The 17,543-nt window shown below is 42.5% G+C and overlaps 1 protein-coding gene across 4 annotated transcripts in view; it reads left to right on the top strand.

Moving 5' to 3' along the window:
• VIT (vitrin) overlaps positions 1-7,284 on the top strand; it is a 132,027-nt gene extending 124,743 nt beyond the window's left edge. For 2 of the 4 annotated variants that reach the window (XM_007191414.3, XM_007191412.3), the window contains 2 exons: positions 1,065-1,221; positions 2,239-3,442. In XM_007191414.3, the coding sequence (XP_007191476.2) occupies positions 1,065-1,221; positions 2,239-2,338 (257 nt within the window). In that variant the 3' untranslated portion in view covers positions 2,339-3,442. Of the gene's footprint in view, positions 1-1,064; positions 1,222-2,238; positions 3,443-7,234 lie in introns of those variants that run through there. The other 2 variants (XM_057558271.1, XM_007191413.2) reach the window with 2 other exon arrangements.
• The last annotated feature ends 10,259 nt before the right edge of the window (positions 7,285-17,543 follow it).

Below are 17,543 nucleotides of genomic sequence, written 5' to 3'. Positions count from 1 at the left end.
ACATAGCAATCAATCAATCAATCAATCTTTTAAAAAAAAAAAAAAAAGTACCAAAATATAAAAGGTTTAAAAAAAAAAGAACAAGGACTAATAGATGCAAGTGACATGGAAGCAATGAGCACTGTGGGAGTGTCCAAGCCGAGGCTGGGTTACCAGTAGAAATCTCTAGTACTGCTTATGCTGTCTTTATTGGGGGGCAGTCCTTCCATCTTTGAGCAGAAACGAGGGCTTAGTCAGTCTAAGCCCCATTCTGCAGCCAAGCTGTTCCTGCAGCCACCTGGCAGGGGTCTAAAGCCCAACACTGGCTTTTCCCAATGTGGACAGTGTTCAGAGAAAAGACACTGGAGAGGTAAGAGAAGGAACTGGCAACTTAACTTCAGCTCAGCAAGCCACAATAGAAGAACGGCTTAGGGAATTCCCTGACAGTCCAGTGGTTTGCACTCCGAGATTCTACTGCAGGGGGCATGGGTTGGATCCCTGGTCTGGGAACCAAGATCCCTCATGCCGCGTGGCATGGCCAAAAAAAAAAAAAAAAGGCCAGCTTAGACCAGAACCACGTGAGGTGTGGATGGCTCTCCAGTCAGCAGGACAGGGCACCCGGAAGATGCTGGAGAGCACGATGTGGGCCCTGTGAGTGGCCGGCGGGGGAGAGGAGCCTGGGCAGAAACCCTCACGCAGGTTCTGCGCTCTGTCTCATGGCCATCTTGCTCACCCCACCCTGGCCAGCCTGGAGGGGGCGTGGGAATAGGTCACGCTCCTGCTCACCAGGCAAGAACCACACACCAGGCAGTCTGTTTCCCCCCTGAGAACAGATCCCTGCCCTCCGAACTCCCCTCCTCCCTGTTCCATGCTACAGTCCAAACCCTTTAATCCTACTCTACTCGCTCCCATTTGCATCTAGACCAGCTCAAGTCCCTCTCTTCCTAAAAAGGGAAATAGTTCTCTTTGACCCCATGTTCTAGCTCCAGTTACCACCTGCCTCCTCTTTATAGCCACCCTTCTGGAAAGAATCAGCTATATGTGCTGCCCCACATCTTCATTTCTTTTTCACTCTCAACTCACAGCAATTCACTTGGTTTCTTTGGCATCTACTCTCCTGCCGCTGCTCCCTTCAAGCTACCAATATCTCGTTTTTGTTTCTTCTGAATCCAAAGAGCGCTTTTCCCTTTCATCTTCCATGACCTCCTGCATCAGTCAACACTGCCCGCCACTTCCTTATCGGTAAGCACTTACTTTTCTGTGGTGATGGAGCAGATGCTGGGTCACAGCTCTCCAGGTCCTTGTGCAAGGAGGGTTCCTGCACCGGGAATGAGGTTGGAGCCTATGGCTTATAAAGTCACGCTCAAGCCTAAAGTAATTCAATGCCACCGTTTTTTTGCCTAGGTTTGCAGCAGTTCATTCGTAAGGCAGACAGGAGAACCAGCCTCAAACCTACCTCCCCAAGGGCAAGGAGCTCGGGGTATTTATAGGATAACAAGTAAAGGAGCAGGGCGGTCTGAGGCGTGGGGAGTGTGATTAGAAAAAGGCGTGGAAGTGTTGCTCTGCGCAGGCGTAACCAAGCTACAGGCCTCTGCACTTGTTCTAAAGGTCACCAAGTGGGCGCATGCCCCGTTGGAGGGTCAGTGGTCCTATCCTGTCTTAACCAGCTCAGCTGAGCTAGACGCAGCTGACTCTAAGGTCAGCTCACAGCTGACTCCAAGTTTCTGGAGTACAACTTGAACAAACATCTTACTGTTTAGGCTACGTGCCACTTGGAGGACAGGCAAGTCTTAAAACGACCTTGATTAGTGAAGGCAGGTGAAATGGATTTGACTACCCATAGTTTCATTTTCATTTAAAAGATCTCGAACCGACTTTCGATGCATATAAGACTCTCTGAATCTTGTGTGCCTCTACACACAGAGCAAGTGTGTGCCGTGTGCTGCAATCTGCGCGGCACCAAAGTTTCACTTGTCCAAATGTCATCCCCATGCTGCTCCTGGACGTGAAATTCTTATCATGCATTTACTCCATTTTCCTGTTTTTTTCTCTCCAAAAGATTGTAACCTCCTATGAGTTAGCAACTATACCAACGTTATTGCTGCTGGCATACAGCAGATGTTCATGCTTTGGGCACATTTCTGATTTTGGACTCGGTTGCCTTCAAGCACAATGGCCAACAGAGCAGCAGGAAGGAAAGGATTCATTTCAGGACTTTCCCTTGGGGACATTTGCTTCATCTACGCTTTGTCCCCACAGGAGTGATCATCTACGCCATAGGCGTGGCATGGGCTGCACAGGACGAGCTGGAAGTCATCGCCACTCACCCTGCCAGGGACCACGCCTTCTTTGTGGATGAGTTCGACAACCTCTACAAAGCGGTTCCCAAGGTCATCCAGAACATTTGTACAGAGTTCAACTCACAGCCTCGGAACTAAATTCAGAGCAGGCAAAGCACCAGCAGATGCCGCTTTCCCGACTGGCTCTGGGACAATCCCCAATGCTTTATGGGACACACGTGGGGCAGCAAGGCACTTAGGGCTTGGAAACCGCATGTTATTTTTCTTTGCCAGTGTGGTTTTTCATACTTCGAAACACAGAGTTAGAAAGGTGATCATAAATTTGTAGAATGAGCCAAAATGATACATTGTTTTGGGAATGCTGGGGATTTTACATTTTGAGAATTGTTTTCAAAATAAAAACTGAGAATAGAACACAGCACTTACAAAGGCTTAACTAGAGCTTTTGTGAGATTTGTAACATTTTTATTCCCCATTAGAATTCTGTAACTCTCCACAAGTTTCCTTTTTGTCATGACAATAGAGGAGTTGCTTAATTAAATGTTTGAAAGGATTTCATGCAGTCACTCTGACCATGTCATGGGTAGTGTTCACAGGGTTTGTGGCAGGGCCACCTCTCTGCTCTACTCATACCCCAGAGCACCTGCCGTGCACTCTCTCCTGGCCCAAGGTGACAGCGCACCCTCGGGGGTGCAGAGACAAGGTGACAGCAGCACGGCTGCTCCCGATTTACCTCCCTGGTCTCTATTATCAGAATCACTGTGTTGCCGCAGTATATGGAGCAGTTGGGGAATGGCCCTGGAGGACCACACTGACCTGGCTTTAAAAGTGGTGCATCAGGCTGGTGCAGCCGCTCTCAGCCCGAGCTGCACATTAGAATCACTTGAGAGTAAAATGCTTGTTCCCAGGCCCCGCCCTAATCCAGTGAAAGCTGAGTCTCTGGGAAGGGAGCCTGAGCATTGGCAGGTGGTACTGATGATCTGCTGCCAGGATTGAGAACTACTGAGCTGCCTCGGAGGGGTCAGTGTTAGAGCTGTTTCCTGGGAGAGCCCCTGTTTATGCCTGTTGTTCTGAGTCCCCTTTAGTTTAGCATTTGTCTTGCATATTTCATTTGTTAACTAGATACTGTTATTACTAGTTGCATTAAAATAAGCTGGCATGGGTTTGGTTGAACTCCACTTTTTTACTTCTGGCTTCTACCGAGGACTCATTTATTAGGAAGTGAAATTACATACACCATAGGGAAACATTCAGAAGAATCCTAAATAGAGATGACTAACTTGACAAGTTATATCCTGTAAAAATGTGTGCTGGAGAATGCTACTCTGAATGGAGGCCAAAAGACAGTTCCTGTGTCAATACTTGGGACAAAATATTTACATAAGAAATTCTGAATTGAAAATAGCATCCATTTAGCAGAATTTGCATAGAACTTACCAATTCTCAATACCTGAGGAGTTATTGTCAGTTTAAAATGTTGTGGTCTACAGAGAAAGGTGTCAGCAATTTCAAATTTATTAACCATAGATTTTATTTCAAAAGCAATTGCAAACAGATTTGTTCAAAGCCTTCAAAATACGAAAACTAGTTTCAAAAAGGAAATTCTTCATAAAGATACCAGTGACACATTATTAGTGACAGATTTAGCTAGGAAACTAATTAAAGAACATAAGTACTAGGAACAATTATTCTGCCTATGATTTTGAATGTGCAGATAATTGATATAAAGTTTTTTTTTCAATGTACACGAGTTAATTTTTTGAAGAAAAATTTTATTTTGGAAAATAGTTTTGGAATATAATTATTTTACAGGGGCCTTAATATAAAAACCAATTTGTCATCAATAAGTAAATATTTCCAAAAATAACATAATTTTAATTATTTTGGTGTTCTCTTTCATTCATTGTCCCAGTTTGGAAAATAAATTATATGGTCACCCTAGTTATAGGTATCATAATTTTGAAGATAAATGAAACCTCTTCAAACGTGCCCATTGTCGACTTGTCAACACGTATTTGAGTACATGCTGTGTGGACCATCAGAGGTGAAGTGCTCCGAGCTTGAGGTCCTCAGAGGCTACGGTGTCGTCAGAATTGTCCGTGTGGATGTTCAAGTCGCCAGAGATGGTGACAGGAGTCAGGATGGAGAGAGAAGCAGTGAGCCAAGCTCATGAATGCCCAGCGGAGGACAGAGGTGACTAGGAGGTTGGGAGAGGACGGCAGTGACAGGGCTGGAGGGCCGAGGCCAGATTCAAGGGAGCTAGGAGCAGACCCATCCCGACTCCAGGCCTGAAACACGTGGGGTGAGAGCGCACAAGGAGCCTCCACGCGGGGGGCTGAGGAAGACAACCAGGCTTCAGGTAAGAGCGGGCAAGAAGGGCTTGGGCCTCTGGGGGCTCAAGCGGGAAGGCTGAGGTGCAGGTGGGGCTGGGTGAGGTCCACGGAGCAGGGTGGAGACAAGGGTCCTGGTGGTGATGGGTGCCATGGGAGGCTTGCATATAAATGCCAACTTGCTCAGCCTAAACTGTGCCCAGCACTGCTGGGCCAACGCTGAAATCTTAACACCAGAAACAGAACTTTGGAGACAATCTACATCAAACTCTTCAATGGCAAAAAAAAAAAAAAAAAGGAAACCCAGGCCTTAAGAAGTTTGTGCTGATGCGAAGGGATAAAACTAGAATTCAGATCTCCTGTCTTCCAATGTCCTGACTCATCTGACTGCCTTCTGGGCATCCCACAAACACACACCTGCTTCTGCACACTAGGGGGCTCTGGTCCAGCCTTTGTGGAGCTCTATGGGTCCTGTAGACTCGGAGCCAATCTCCTAAGGCAACTCTATCTTTCATTCCGTGGTCTCAGCAGGAAACCTCTTCCGTGCTCTTTCTCCTCCAAGTCAACCAAAACAAGCGGACGAGGAGCATCGGACCAGCTTCTCTGGATGCAAGTGATGTCTAAACTCCGCTCATCTTAATTGGCCCATCTCTTGAGAGTTAAAGCTCTTTGAAAGAGGTTTCTTGGCTATAAGTTTTGCAACAAGGCTCTACTAAAAAATTTCAGCCAAACTGACCATGTTCAGATATTTCTTGTTTCTCTGGGCTCTTTAAACCCTTTGAACAGGACAAAACCTCCCTGAAGCAAGTTTTCCAGCGGCAGTCTCAGGGGGACCAACATGGGTTTATAAAGAAGACAATGCTTCTGTGACCAAGGATTTTCCAACCTGAAAGAGGAATTTCCAAAATATAATGTTATCTTCTAGTCACCATCCTAAGAGAAGTGCTCCCCTTGGGTTACCAATATGTAAATGTAGTAAGTAGGAAATATACTTGAATGCATGAATTCAATTACTTTGGAAAGAGATATTTATTCAACTAATGGCTTTGAGGAATTCACAGTCCAGTGAGAAACCCTGCACAAATGAACAATTAAAATCATATAATTAATATCATGGGGTTATGCACAGAGTGCATGACTGGCGATTGCAAACAACCTCATGAGAGAAATAATCACTAACAATTAGTGAGTGTTTGCTGCATGCTGGGCACTGTTCTAAGGGCTTCGCATGTATTAACTCACTTAACCCTATGACTTATTGCAAGAAGTACTGTTATTATTCTCATTTTACAGATCATGCACCAGAGGCATGAAGATGTCGAGGAACTTGCCCAAGGTCATAGGACTAGGAGAGGCAGATCTGGGAATTAAACCCAGGCAACCTGACTCCAGGGTCTATATATTTAACGACTTTGCTTCTTATGACGGTGGCACACGAAATAACCAAAGTGGCTGCATAGGGGGTTCTCTAGTAAGCTTGGCAATTTAAAATGTATGTATAATTCTGCTAAGTGTATCTCAGGGCCTATTAAATGTACAAAGTGGGAGTCTGTTAAACATCCAATGCAAACTTTACTTCCCCCCATCACTCCTCCTGCTTCTTTGGACAGCCACCTGCCCTCACTTAAGCTGGGTGATTTTAATCTACAGTCCATAGTCCTTGTGGCTCCCTGAACACATTGGGCTCCCCATCCTCTTGTTAAACTCCTAATCATCCCTCAAGTCTCAGTCCAAATGCCACCTCCTCTTTGGAGCCTTCCCTGACTTGCTCAGATAGACTTAGGCTCTCTGGATGCACAATCCTGACCCACCTATTTTCCAGTGATGTCCTTAGCCCCTTCCCATTAGGGGACACAACACACACACATCACCAAGGACATGGAATGCAGGGAATGAGAACTCTGAATCTAAGTAACCTGACAGTTCCAATCCCTAATACAATGGCACTGGTAGAATGGGAGGCAGAGATATTTCAGGAAGAGAGAAACAGGATATGACGGCAAGAAAGAGAGAGGATCTAATTCCACGCGGACTGCACCACTCTTTCGAACCCTTCTGAGGTTCATTACTGTCTGTTACAATCACTGCTTTTCTAGGGCCAGAACCCTCTTCAGGTACCTACCCATAGGGAAACTCTGTTCCTCACCTTACGCTCTCATTTTTCCTGCAGAAATGAAAATCCCACTTCTGTTTACCTTCCTGAGCTTCATTCAACAAACACGTTTTAACTTCCTATTATGTGCCAGGCATTGTGACAGGTGCTGGGGTACAAAGATAAATAAGACCTGGTCCCTGCCCAAGATGCTTAGGGAGGCAAGGAGGTTTGTGACAGTGTGACACACAGTGACAGCATGCAACTTGAGGCTGAGGCAGGGGTGTCAGGAAAAGAAGCTGGAGGGAGAGGCGGGGGCCAGGCCATGGAAGGCTGTGTCATTTAAAGTTCTCTCAGTTGCTAGTAACAGAAACTCTCCTCACAGTAACTCAAGCAAAGGGGGAATTTTTGGAAGGAACCTGGGGAAACTCATGAACTCCAAGGTCAGGGAGGTGGCAGAGTCTCAGAAAGGAGAGGAAGGACCAGATCAGGATAGGAGGACCAGGTAACTCTCTCACTCTCCTCTCCTCCAGGATGAGCTTCATCTGGAAATTGTTGCACCACCCTGCAGAGAGGGAACAGAGGGGAACTTCCCACCCATTAAGGATTGACCTCTCCATGCAGCCTCCTTCAGCAGGACTATCCAGCAAACCAAGCTGATGTGGCTGATTGGGGATGAGCAATCACATCGTTCTATCTGATCACCTTGCACTTAAAAACCTTGTGAGGTTCCTTGAAGCATCAAATTGTCTTGAATGCTGACAAATGGATGTCCACAAGTTCCCGAATTTGGAGAACCAAATGCAGGCTGAATAATAGAGTCTTCTGGCACGGCAGTCTCCCTGTTTTGCTTAGAAGCTTTATCCAAGAAAACCAATAACTGTCAAAGACTCCTTTTCACTTCTCTTGGCCTCAATGGCTACAAGATATTACTTGTTTATAGGCCATTAGCCATTGAAAACTGTTCAGACCATCAGGGAGGAAGAAGTGCTGCCTCTGGGATCCACCTCTGCTTTTAGTATGAAGACCTAATTGAGGAGAAAAGTACTGTTTAAATAACCATCTACATGGAAAACAAATAAGGTTGAAAGATCACAATTTCAACGCAGGCTTTGCTTTCTTCTTTTCTTTCTTTCTTGTTTTTTGTTTTTGTTTTTGTTTTTTAAATGTCCTATAATTGAAAACTACTGAGCTTAACTTCATCCCTGCCATCCCTCTTACACAAACTGGGCCCACAGGCAATAAGCTGCCCAAGTAAGCAAACACTATACTCGGCTTGGCAGCTGAGACTTTCTTATAAAAAATACAATTTCAGCTGAATAGCTCCTTTCTGAGACTCCTCTAGTTTCACACTTGGTTGAGGTGAGCAGGGTGTATTCAGATTAATGGCAAACTGGAATCTGAGTTCTCAACAAAGAGCCTTTACATGACTGCCCAGGATACAGAAACTGTGAGGCTCTGGAAGCCATAGAAACTGTGCAAACACCAAAACAAGACCCCAAATCAATTGAATTGTTGTTGGTCTGACATCCCCAAGGCATCTGTAAACCTGTACCCTGATATTATGATATCGATTTTTTTTTCAATTATCCTAATACTCTACAAATTCTCCTTGAAATTAGAGTAAAAGAGAGTTTCTTTCCAATCTCAGCAGGGGGATTGTGTGGCATTTTAAAGCCACAGAGGGAACAGGGACAAGTCGAAGGTTACAAACTGCTGTGGTTATGACTAAGACACGCACCAAGCAAAATAAACGAGCAGACGAAGTTTTCTAAATGGTAAAGTGGTGGTGTAATTTAGTTTCCTCCTAAGAGAATACCCTCATTGAACTGGGGGACAATGGCAGTGTGGAAACTCCAGGGGATCTTTCCAGCTCCTCTGACCTAAATGCAAGGCCTGGAACACCCACATGCTTCTACCTACAAAGAGGAGGCATTCTCTTGAAGTGGAAAACCAACCCTTTCATCCCAGAGTCACTCTAATCCTGGCCAGTTAGCAAAGATCTCTGAAGACAAATACCAGTCGATCCGGCAGCCTCAGTGGGGAGTCACCCACATGCGTGGCAGCCAAGAGGGTCCTGGCAAGGCTTGTTCACGAGCTGATCTGGGGCATCCCTCACGGACCCCCGCAAAATACTTGGTCCTGCAGTATATCAGTGAGGACCAGCCAACACCACTGATTAATTATCGTTCACTTGACTTCGTTTGCACCCAGGCTGGGGTGCCTAGGGATATTCTGGTGATGAGGGTAAAATCAATCTGAGACATCAGTTATGCAGTCCCAATGTTCCATGAATGGTGCTAGCATATCACTGAAAACACACAAAACTCTATTTTCTACTCTGCAGCATCAAATCCAAGATCTTGGGAGGCTGGACTGTTACCTGAAGTTCTAAGTTGCCTCTTGCCTTCCGTGTCCCTTTTCCTGTTTTCCTGATCATGACGTAGGAGTTACTCACCAGCTCAGGCGGTATTAGTCCATCTGCGGACAGGCCCTTAAATACAGAATAAGTGGCAGATACTATATATCCATCTGGAGAAGGAAGGGGGAGAAGGAAGGAGGGAGGGGGAGAAGGAAGGAGGGAGGGGGAGAAGGAAGGAGGGAGGGGGAGAAGGAAGGAGGGAGGGGGAGAAGGAAGGAGGGAGGGGGAGAAGGAAGGAGTCCCAGTGTGGAGCCTCCCTCAACCTTTTTATTTTGAAGAGAAGGTATTTGGTAAATGAACTGTTTTGACTTTCAAGGGACTCCTCTGGACATTTACAAAAACTAAGCATTTTAGAAACAAGTGGCTCTAAGAAATTTCCTCTGACCAAACTCTAATTATATCTGGGGATAATTTCCTTGGTGAAAGGAAGTTCAGGACTGTCAGGCATACCCTCCAACTGCAGACTCGACGGTAAAAACCTTTTTCATATCCACTCCCTTCCGTGGAACGTGATGGGGTGGCCGCCTTAGGAAAAGGGCTCTGCCGTGGCGCCCTGGCAACCTTGCACACCTCCACATCGGTCGCGTGGGCCAGGCTCGGCTGCAGGCTGCCCCTCGTCTTGTTGCAGTGGCCTGAGATCATCATCCCAGGAACGTGGCAAGGTGGGCAGTTCGTGAGGAGCTATCACAGCCACTTTGTCGGCCTCTCCATCTCGTAGGAGGCGTTCACAGAACATTCCTTTCAGCCGGGGACTTTCTACCTGGCCGCGCCTTAGGGTACAGCTGCAGCCTATAAAGTGAATTCACTGCCTTCTAGAATTGGTGCCCTGCCCCCACTCATGTTGCCTGTCATCTGGCCCCTTTCGCTTTTGTGTTGTCCTCGGCACAAGGGGGCTGACTGTGGAGTAAACTGACCTCATCCACTTGGGTCCTTGTGTCTGACCTGCCAAACCTACTGCAGCGTGGCACCCACCTGGCCATGGCAGTGACCCCTGTTGCACACGGACTGCCTGGCCACTTGACAGCAGCTGTTTTTTTCCAGATGCCCTAGGAAGCCCTCCCTACCACAACACTGTCCCCCAAAAGGTTTCTGGGTGCCCCTGATCCCGCACATCCACAACAATGCCGAGTCCTACCCCAGCCACCTACCCCGGCTACAAATGATCTGCCAGTGATTGGGAAACTTTTTCTTACTAAGGAGCAAAGTGCAAACAAAGAGTTCCCTCTTCAGAGCTATGAATGTTTGCAACTACACTGCCTTCACCGCACCTGGAGTGGTGCCCTGGCAGCCTTCGGGCTGGGATGGTGCTTAGGTGTTGCCTGGGTAGATCAGGTAGGAGACACTGCCTGAAGAACCATATGCAGAAAGATTCTGAGGCCAAGGTCCTTAAAGAAAGCTATACTAACATCGATTCTCAATGTGTGTCATGGGAGAGGGATGGGGCAGTGTCGGCTCCCGGTTGGTGTTCACCCTTCTCCATGGTTTAAGGAGCAAGGCTGCATCTCGACAAAGCATACTTGGGGAACTAAAAGGGAGCTTTCTTAGCTTTTCCTCCTGAATAGGGCTTTGCCTATAAATTCTCTTAAATAAATCTATTTTCTGGAAAAAACTGGGAATGGAGAAAATTAGTTTTACTTTACTTTGACTCCTTTTCTAAGGAGGTTTCTAAATAAATCACCTGGAAACATTCAGATTATGCAGCTTCCTAAAAACAAGAGGTCTTTGTAACGTGTTGCTTTTGGTTACCAGGTCCAGAATTCTCCACAGTGAAGTTTCTCCCTGCGGGCCAGGAGCTGTTAGCAGCTGCCTAAGGTTTGCAGGGGGGGGGGATGATGAGGAAGGGAGGGGAGAAACTGGCCTTCCCGAGGGACTTTCACGAGCCTGGCACTATCTTTGAGGGATTTAATTGGGATAGTAGATGTGAAGGCACCATTTTTACAAGGAAAAATAGAGACTCAGAGATTTTACTTGTCCCAGAGTCACACATCTGATAAACGGCAGGTTTAAATCCAAGTTTTTCTCGGAAAAAAAAAAAAAAAAAGATTTAAGTAAAGACAGTATGATTTTAGTAAATGCAATAAAACTATGCAGCCGTAATTTTGGGAAAACAACAGTCATTTAAGGTTTGCTCCTTATAGAAGAAAACAGAAAGCCAATAAGCTAAAAAAAGCCATGGAACAAATTAAAGTGAAGCTATGGGTTAAAAAAGCAAGCAAAGTGCAAAAGAGAATATAGTGTGTTACCTTTCATATAAGGAAAGAAGGGTAGAAAAAAAAAAAAGAAAACTCTCTGGAGGGGACGTCCCTGGTGGTCCAGTGTTTAAGACTCCACGCTCCCAATGCCGGGGGCCCAGGTTCAGTCCCTGGTCAGGGAATTAGGTCCCACATGCACGCCACAACTAATAAAAATATACCCCACACTGCAGCGAAGATCCCGTGTGCTGCAACTAAGACCCGGTGCAGCCAAATAAATAAATACTAAAAAAAAACCCAAAAAACTCTATGGAGCAGAGTCCATGACTTACTCGTCCTTGTATGTCCAGCGTACTCTCTAGTGACAATTTTGATCATCTGCTTGATGATGCTGTTTTTAGAGGTTAAATGATCAAATAATGGTTTCATTGAAAAACATTACTTCATTGGCTTGGGATAGTCATCATGACCTTAGATTCCTGAACTATACTGCCTTTATTGAATATCTGATTTATTTTATATAAAGGTTCCTCATACATTTTCTTCAAATGTCAGGATTAAGAGAATAGACATATTTGCTCCTGAATGTTTATCCTATTCTTCCCTGATGATCAATTTAGAATGTGTCTGTTCAAGCAAGAATAAACATAGCAAATGATCTCTTTCTCCCCCCACCAAAAAGAAATTAAAAAATAAATAAAGGGAGGCTCTGAAGAAGGTTCAAATTCATAAATTCTGAATAACAGGGGATGAAGATGAAAGAAGGATGTCTAAAGTATGAAGCTGGAAGTATAGAATTATTTAAAGAAATACTGTTTTAGAACTTTCAAATACAGTATATATGTAAACTTCTTAAATGACTAGGTCCGAACAACTTTCCTGGAAAAACAAAGAAATCTTGTGCTTTTTCCTCACTGAAGAACACGTTGGGTCTTACTTGATTTTGGAAACTGATTAACTCCCAGCATGTAGGAAAACAGGTATTTCTTGTTACCCAGAGACCTCTCTTGTCATTTTTCCGGGGTGTGAGGTGGTGTTGCAAGCCCCCTCCTTGATCTATTTGGGCAGGAGTTTGTCTGGAGAACCTGCCAGAATAGCTTTCCTTTTGTCTTCTCAAGAAAATCAGCTGTTTCCATTGGTTTTCTCTTATACATTTTATTGATTTCTGTTCTTATTTTTATCATTCCCTTTGTTCTGCTTACTTTGGGTTCACTTTACCCTTCTTTGTCTAGTTTCATACGGTGAAAGCTGAGATCATCAAATTGAGAGGTTTCTTCTTTTCCCATATAGGAGGTTAGTGCTATATAAATTTCCCTCTAAGCACTCTTTAGTTGCATCCCACACATTTTGGTATGGTTTCATTTTCATTCAGTTCAAAATACTTCCCCCCCAATATTTTAAAATAGACTTTATTTTTTTAGAGGAGTTGTAGGTTCACAACAAAACTGAACAGAAAGTACAGAGATTTCCTATACACTCCCAGTCCCCCCCTCCACACACACAGATGCCCCCCACTAACATCCCCCACCAGAGTGGTACATTTATTACAATAAATTTATTACATTAACACATCATTATCACCCAAAGCTCACAGTTTACATGAGGGTTCACCCTTGGTGGTCTACATTCTGTGGGTTTTGACAAATGTATAATGACAGGTATCTACTATTATAGCATCATACAAATAGTTTCACTGCCCTAAAAATCCTCTGTGCTCTGCCTATTCATCCCTCCCTCCACTTGAATCCCTGGAAACCACTGGTCTTATTACTATCTCTAGAGTTTCCGGAACGTCATACAACTGGAATCATACACTATGTAGCCCTTTCCAGATTGGCTTCTTTCACTTAGTAATATGAATTTAAGTTTCCACCATGTCTTTTCATGACTTGACAGCTCATTTCTTTTTAGCGCTGAATAATATTCCATTGTCTGGATATACCACAGTTTATTTATCCATTTACCCACTGAAAGACATCTTGGTTGCTTCCAAGTTTTGGCAATTATGAATAAAGATTCTATAAACATCCTTGTGCAGGTTTTTGTGTGATTATAAACTTTCATCTCAGTTGGGTAAATACCAAGGAGCATGACTGCCGGATCATATGCTAAGAGCATGTTTAGTTTTGTAAGAAACTGCCAAACTGTCTTCCACAGTGGCTGTACCATTCACATTCGCACCAGCAATAAATGAATGTTCCTGTTGCTCCACACCCTTGCCAGTCTAAATACTTTTTTTCCTTTGACCCTTTGGTTATTTAGAAGTGTGTTATTCAGTTTCCAAATATTTGGGGATTTTCCAGACATCTTTCTTTTATTGGCTTCTAATTTAACTTCACTGTGGTCCATGAATATACTTTGTATGATTTGAATCCTTTAAAATTTATTGAGACTTGTTTTATGGTCCAGAATATGGTCTATCTTGGTAAATGTTCTTGGCACTTGGAGAAAAAGTACATTCTGCTGTTGTTGGGTAGAATGTTCTATAAATGTCAACTAGGTCAATGTGGTTGGTAGTGTTACCCAAGTCTTCTATATCTTGACTAATTTTCTGTCTCCTTGTTCTATCAATTATTGAGAGAGGAGTGTTGAAATTGCCAACCAAAATTGTAGATTTGTCTATTTCTCCCTTCTTTCTATCAGTTTTTTTCTCCATTTATTGTGAAGCTCTGCTATTAGGTGCATAAACTTTTAGGAGTTGTGTTCTCTTGATGAATTGACCTCTTAATCATTTTGAAATGAACCTCTTTATCCCTGATAATATTCTTTTCCTTGAAATTCATTTTGTCTGATATAGTCACTGAAGCTTTCTTTTGGTATGGCATATCTTTTTCTATCCTTTTACTTTTAACCTATTTGAGTCTTTTTATTTAAAGTGGATTTCTTGTATACAGCATTCAATGTAGGCAAGGTCTCATTATTTGTACCTAATCTGTCAATCTTGCCTTTTAATTATGGTGTTTAGACCATCTACATTTAATGGTCTACATTTAATGTGTTTACTTCTACTGTTGGGATTAAATCTACCATCTGGTTACTTGTTTTCTATGTGTCGTATCTGTTCTTTGTTCCTCTTTTCCTTCTTCTGTCTTCTTTTGGATTAACTGGATATGTATTATTATTATCTTTTGTCTCCTTTATTGGCTTATTAGCTATGTTTTTTTAAGTGGTTGCTTTAGGTTCAATAGTATATATCTATAATTTATCACAGTCTGTCTTCAAGCAATATTATACTACTTCACACATAGTATAAGAATCTTACAGCAGTATACTTGTATTTACCCTCTTTCAGACTTTGTGTTATTGTTCTCATATATTTTACTTTTACATTTATTTTACAACACTCTATATTATTTTTTGCTTTAAACTGTCAATTATCATTTAAATAGAAGTAGTGATTTAAAAAGAAGTAATTTTTTTCTGTTATCATCTAGTATCAATTTCCTTCTGCCTGAGTACTTGCTTTAATATATCTGTTACTCATGAATACTTTTGGCTCTTGTATGCCTTTGTTTTTGAAATACAATTTTACTGGGTACAGAATTTCAAGTTGACAGGATTTTTTTCTTTTCAGTACTTTAAAGATGTTGTTCCACTGCCTTCTGGCATATCAGTATAGTTATAACATTTAATTGTCATTGTTTACTAATTCTATCATATGCATTAATTCTGAGTCATTTTCAATTTATTACATTTTCTCCTCATTTTGGGTTGTGTTTTCCTGTCACTTTGCATACCTGATAATTGGATCCCAAATGTTAAGAATTTTACTTTGTTGAGTGCTAGATATTCTTGTATATTTAAATAAATACACAAATATATATATAAATTTATTTATATACATATATGTATATATATGAGCTTTGTTCTGGGTCACAGTTAAGTTACTTGAAAATAATTTGATCCTTTCAGGTCTTACATTTAAGCTTTATGGCAGAACCAAAGCAACCTTTAGCCTAGGGCTGAGTTTTTTCACAGTCATGAAGCAATAATACCCTTCTGAGTCCTCTACCTAATGCCTCATATTTTATATTTCCACTATGCCTGGTGGAAACATGAGCTATTCCCAACCCTATGTAACATCATAGGATTATTCTGTCTGTACCTTTGGGGTGACTCTTTCTTCAGCTTCTGATATGTTCCTCACATGCTTATACTTATACTCAGCTGAAGACTTGGGGAGGGCCCAGTTGAGATCTCCAGAGCTCTCCTGTATATTCCACCTTGCAAACTCTAGCTGCCTTTGGACTCACCAAACTCTCAACTCCATCTTTTCTACTCACAGAGACAATCTAGGCTCTGCCTGGGTTGCAACTCCCTGTACTGAGTCATGGACAGTCTCTCGAGGCAAAAAGCTGGGGCAACAATTTGTTTTCCTCTCTGTCAGGGATTACTGTCTTGCGCTGTTGTTCAATATCTGAAAACTGTTGTTGTTGTTTTCTCTATTTTTAAAAGTTGTGTAAATCTGGTCTCTGTTTCTCCATCTTGGTCTAATTTTAAAGAGCAAAGGAAGTCCACTTTTTATATCAGAAGGTTAGAAAGTTTTGCATTTTTTTTTTTTTTCAAATTGCTTGGCTCAAAGTATTTATACCTAAACATGTTTATTTTTTATGGCATTTCTTAAGTTTTTTTAGCATCTTCCGGAAAACAAACCAACCTCTTCTAAGGTTTAAAAGATAATCCTCTTGGGGTAGAAAGAATGCAAGAAGAGTCATACGTCAAACTTAAACAACAACCTTAAACAACAAATTTAAACAACCACCTTGGGACAAAGTCAAGGCTATATGTAAGACGATAGATTTCTTCAAGATTTGTGTGAAATGAAGCCTACTTACCATGCTTCGGTGTTTGATCATTCTTCAGAAAATGAGTGTATTCAAAGCAGGGAATGGACAAACAAGATTAGAATGATTGTGATGTCCTATGGAGGAAGCAAATGTCTCATTTGGGAGGTGATTGGAGACACTATTTTCAAGATATAAGAATATCAGGATATTGGGACTCAGTGTCTACAAATTACATATATTACCTTTCACAATCAGGTTGAGAGAGGAAAGATAAGGGAAAATGCAAAATAGAAATGAGTGACTAAGGAGATTCCATTCTAAGGTTATCTAGAGATAACCTTCTAGACAAAGGTTTGTTGTCTAACCTAACAGCCATTTGAAATTGACTTATCACTTGCCATGCCTACCACCAGAAGCTGAAAAAGTGAGATACTCACTTTATCAACATGCATTAAATGTAGGGAGGCAATGTTCTGGCCAATGAGATATGGGGAAGTCTGCCAGAGGGAGGGCCTCTGGGAATATTTCCTTTACTGTCAAAAGGAGAAAAGTCCTAATTAGTACTGCCCTTCCCCCTTTTTACCTTCTTCTTACCTTGAACTTCTACAACATGACTGGTATTGTGAGAGCCATCTTGAAGCCAAACAATAGATGAAGTTACTCTAAGAATGGCAGAAGAGAAATAAAAAGAGCCTGGATCTTTCTTCACATTTTGAACATGTACAACCAATGCCAATAACCTCCTCCTTCTTATCATAGGGGAGGAATAACCCCTAATTTTTAGGCCATTATTTGTTTGGTTTTCTTAAGCATGAAGGCTAATTCCATTCCTTGCTGAAACAGAAACAGAAAGCAAATTGGCAGGGCTGCACTTTGTCTGAATATTGAAAACAAATGGTCCAGTAATAATGACCGAACACACTTGGAATAAGATAGATAAGTGGCTAGTACTCATGACCCATTCCAGATTATTCTTTGCCATTTGTTTTACATGTTTGTACCTAAGAAGAGTTTTCAAATTCTTGGGAACTTGTCCACTGACTGTATAGTATCAGAAACCAAACTACTTTGCACACTCTTCCGAATGGCATGGAAACAAGAGAGGTTTGGATGCAGCAATGAGATTCGAGGAGAGGGGAAAAAAAGAATTGGTGTCGTTACTTTTCAAAGGTAAGGGAAACGGAGAAAAAGAGTAACACACCTCCTCAGTTACTGATCCAGGAATCTTCAGATGAGATTCTGAGCAAATTCTTGGTCTACTTTAATTTTCTCTTCCTTGTCCTTCAAGTTGCCATGGGGAACTCAGTATGAAAAATGAGTACTTCTTTTGCTTGAACCGTTCACCATTTATAATCATAGAGCCCAACAGTGAGCAGGCTATCATCCTGTTTTTTTTTATAAATTTACTTATTTATCTTTGGCTGCATTGGGTCTTTGTTGC

The sequence above is a fragment of the Balaenoptera acutorostrata genome, chromosome 12 (assembly GCF_949987535.1).
Source record: "Balaenoptera acutorostrata chromosome 12, mBalAcu1.1, whole genome shotgun sequence".
Lineage (NCBI taxonomy): Eukaryota > Metazoa > Chordata > Mammalia > Artiodactyla > Balaenopteridae > Balaenoptera > Balaenoptera acutorostrata.
This window is presented reverse-complemented; position numbering and strand designations above follow the sequence as displayed.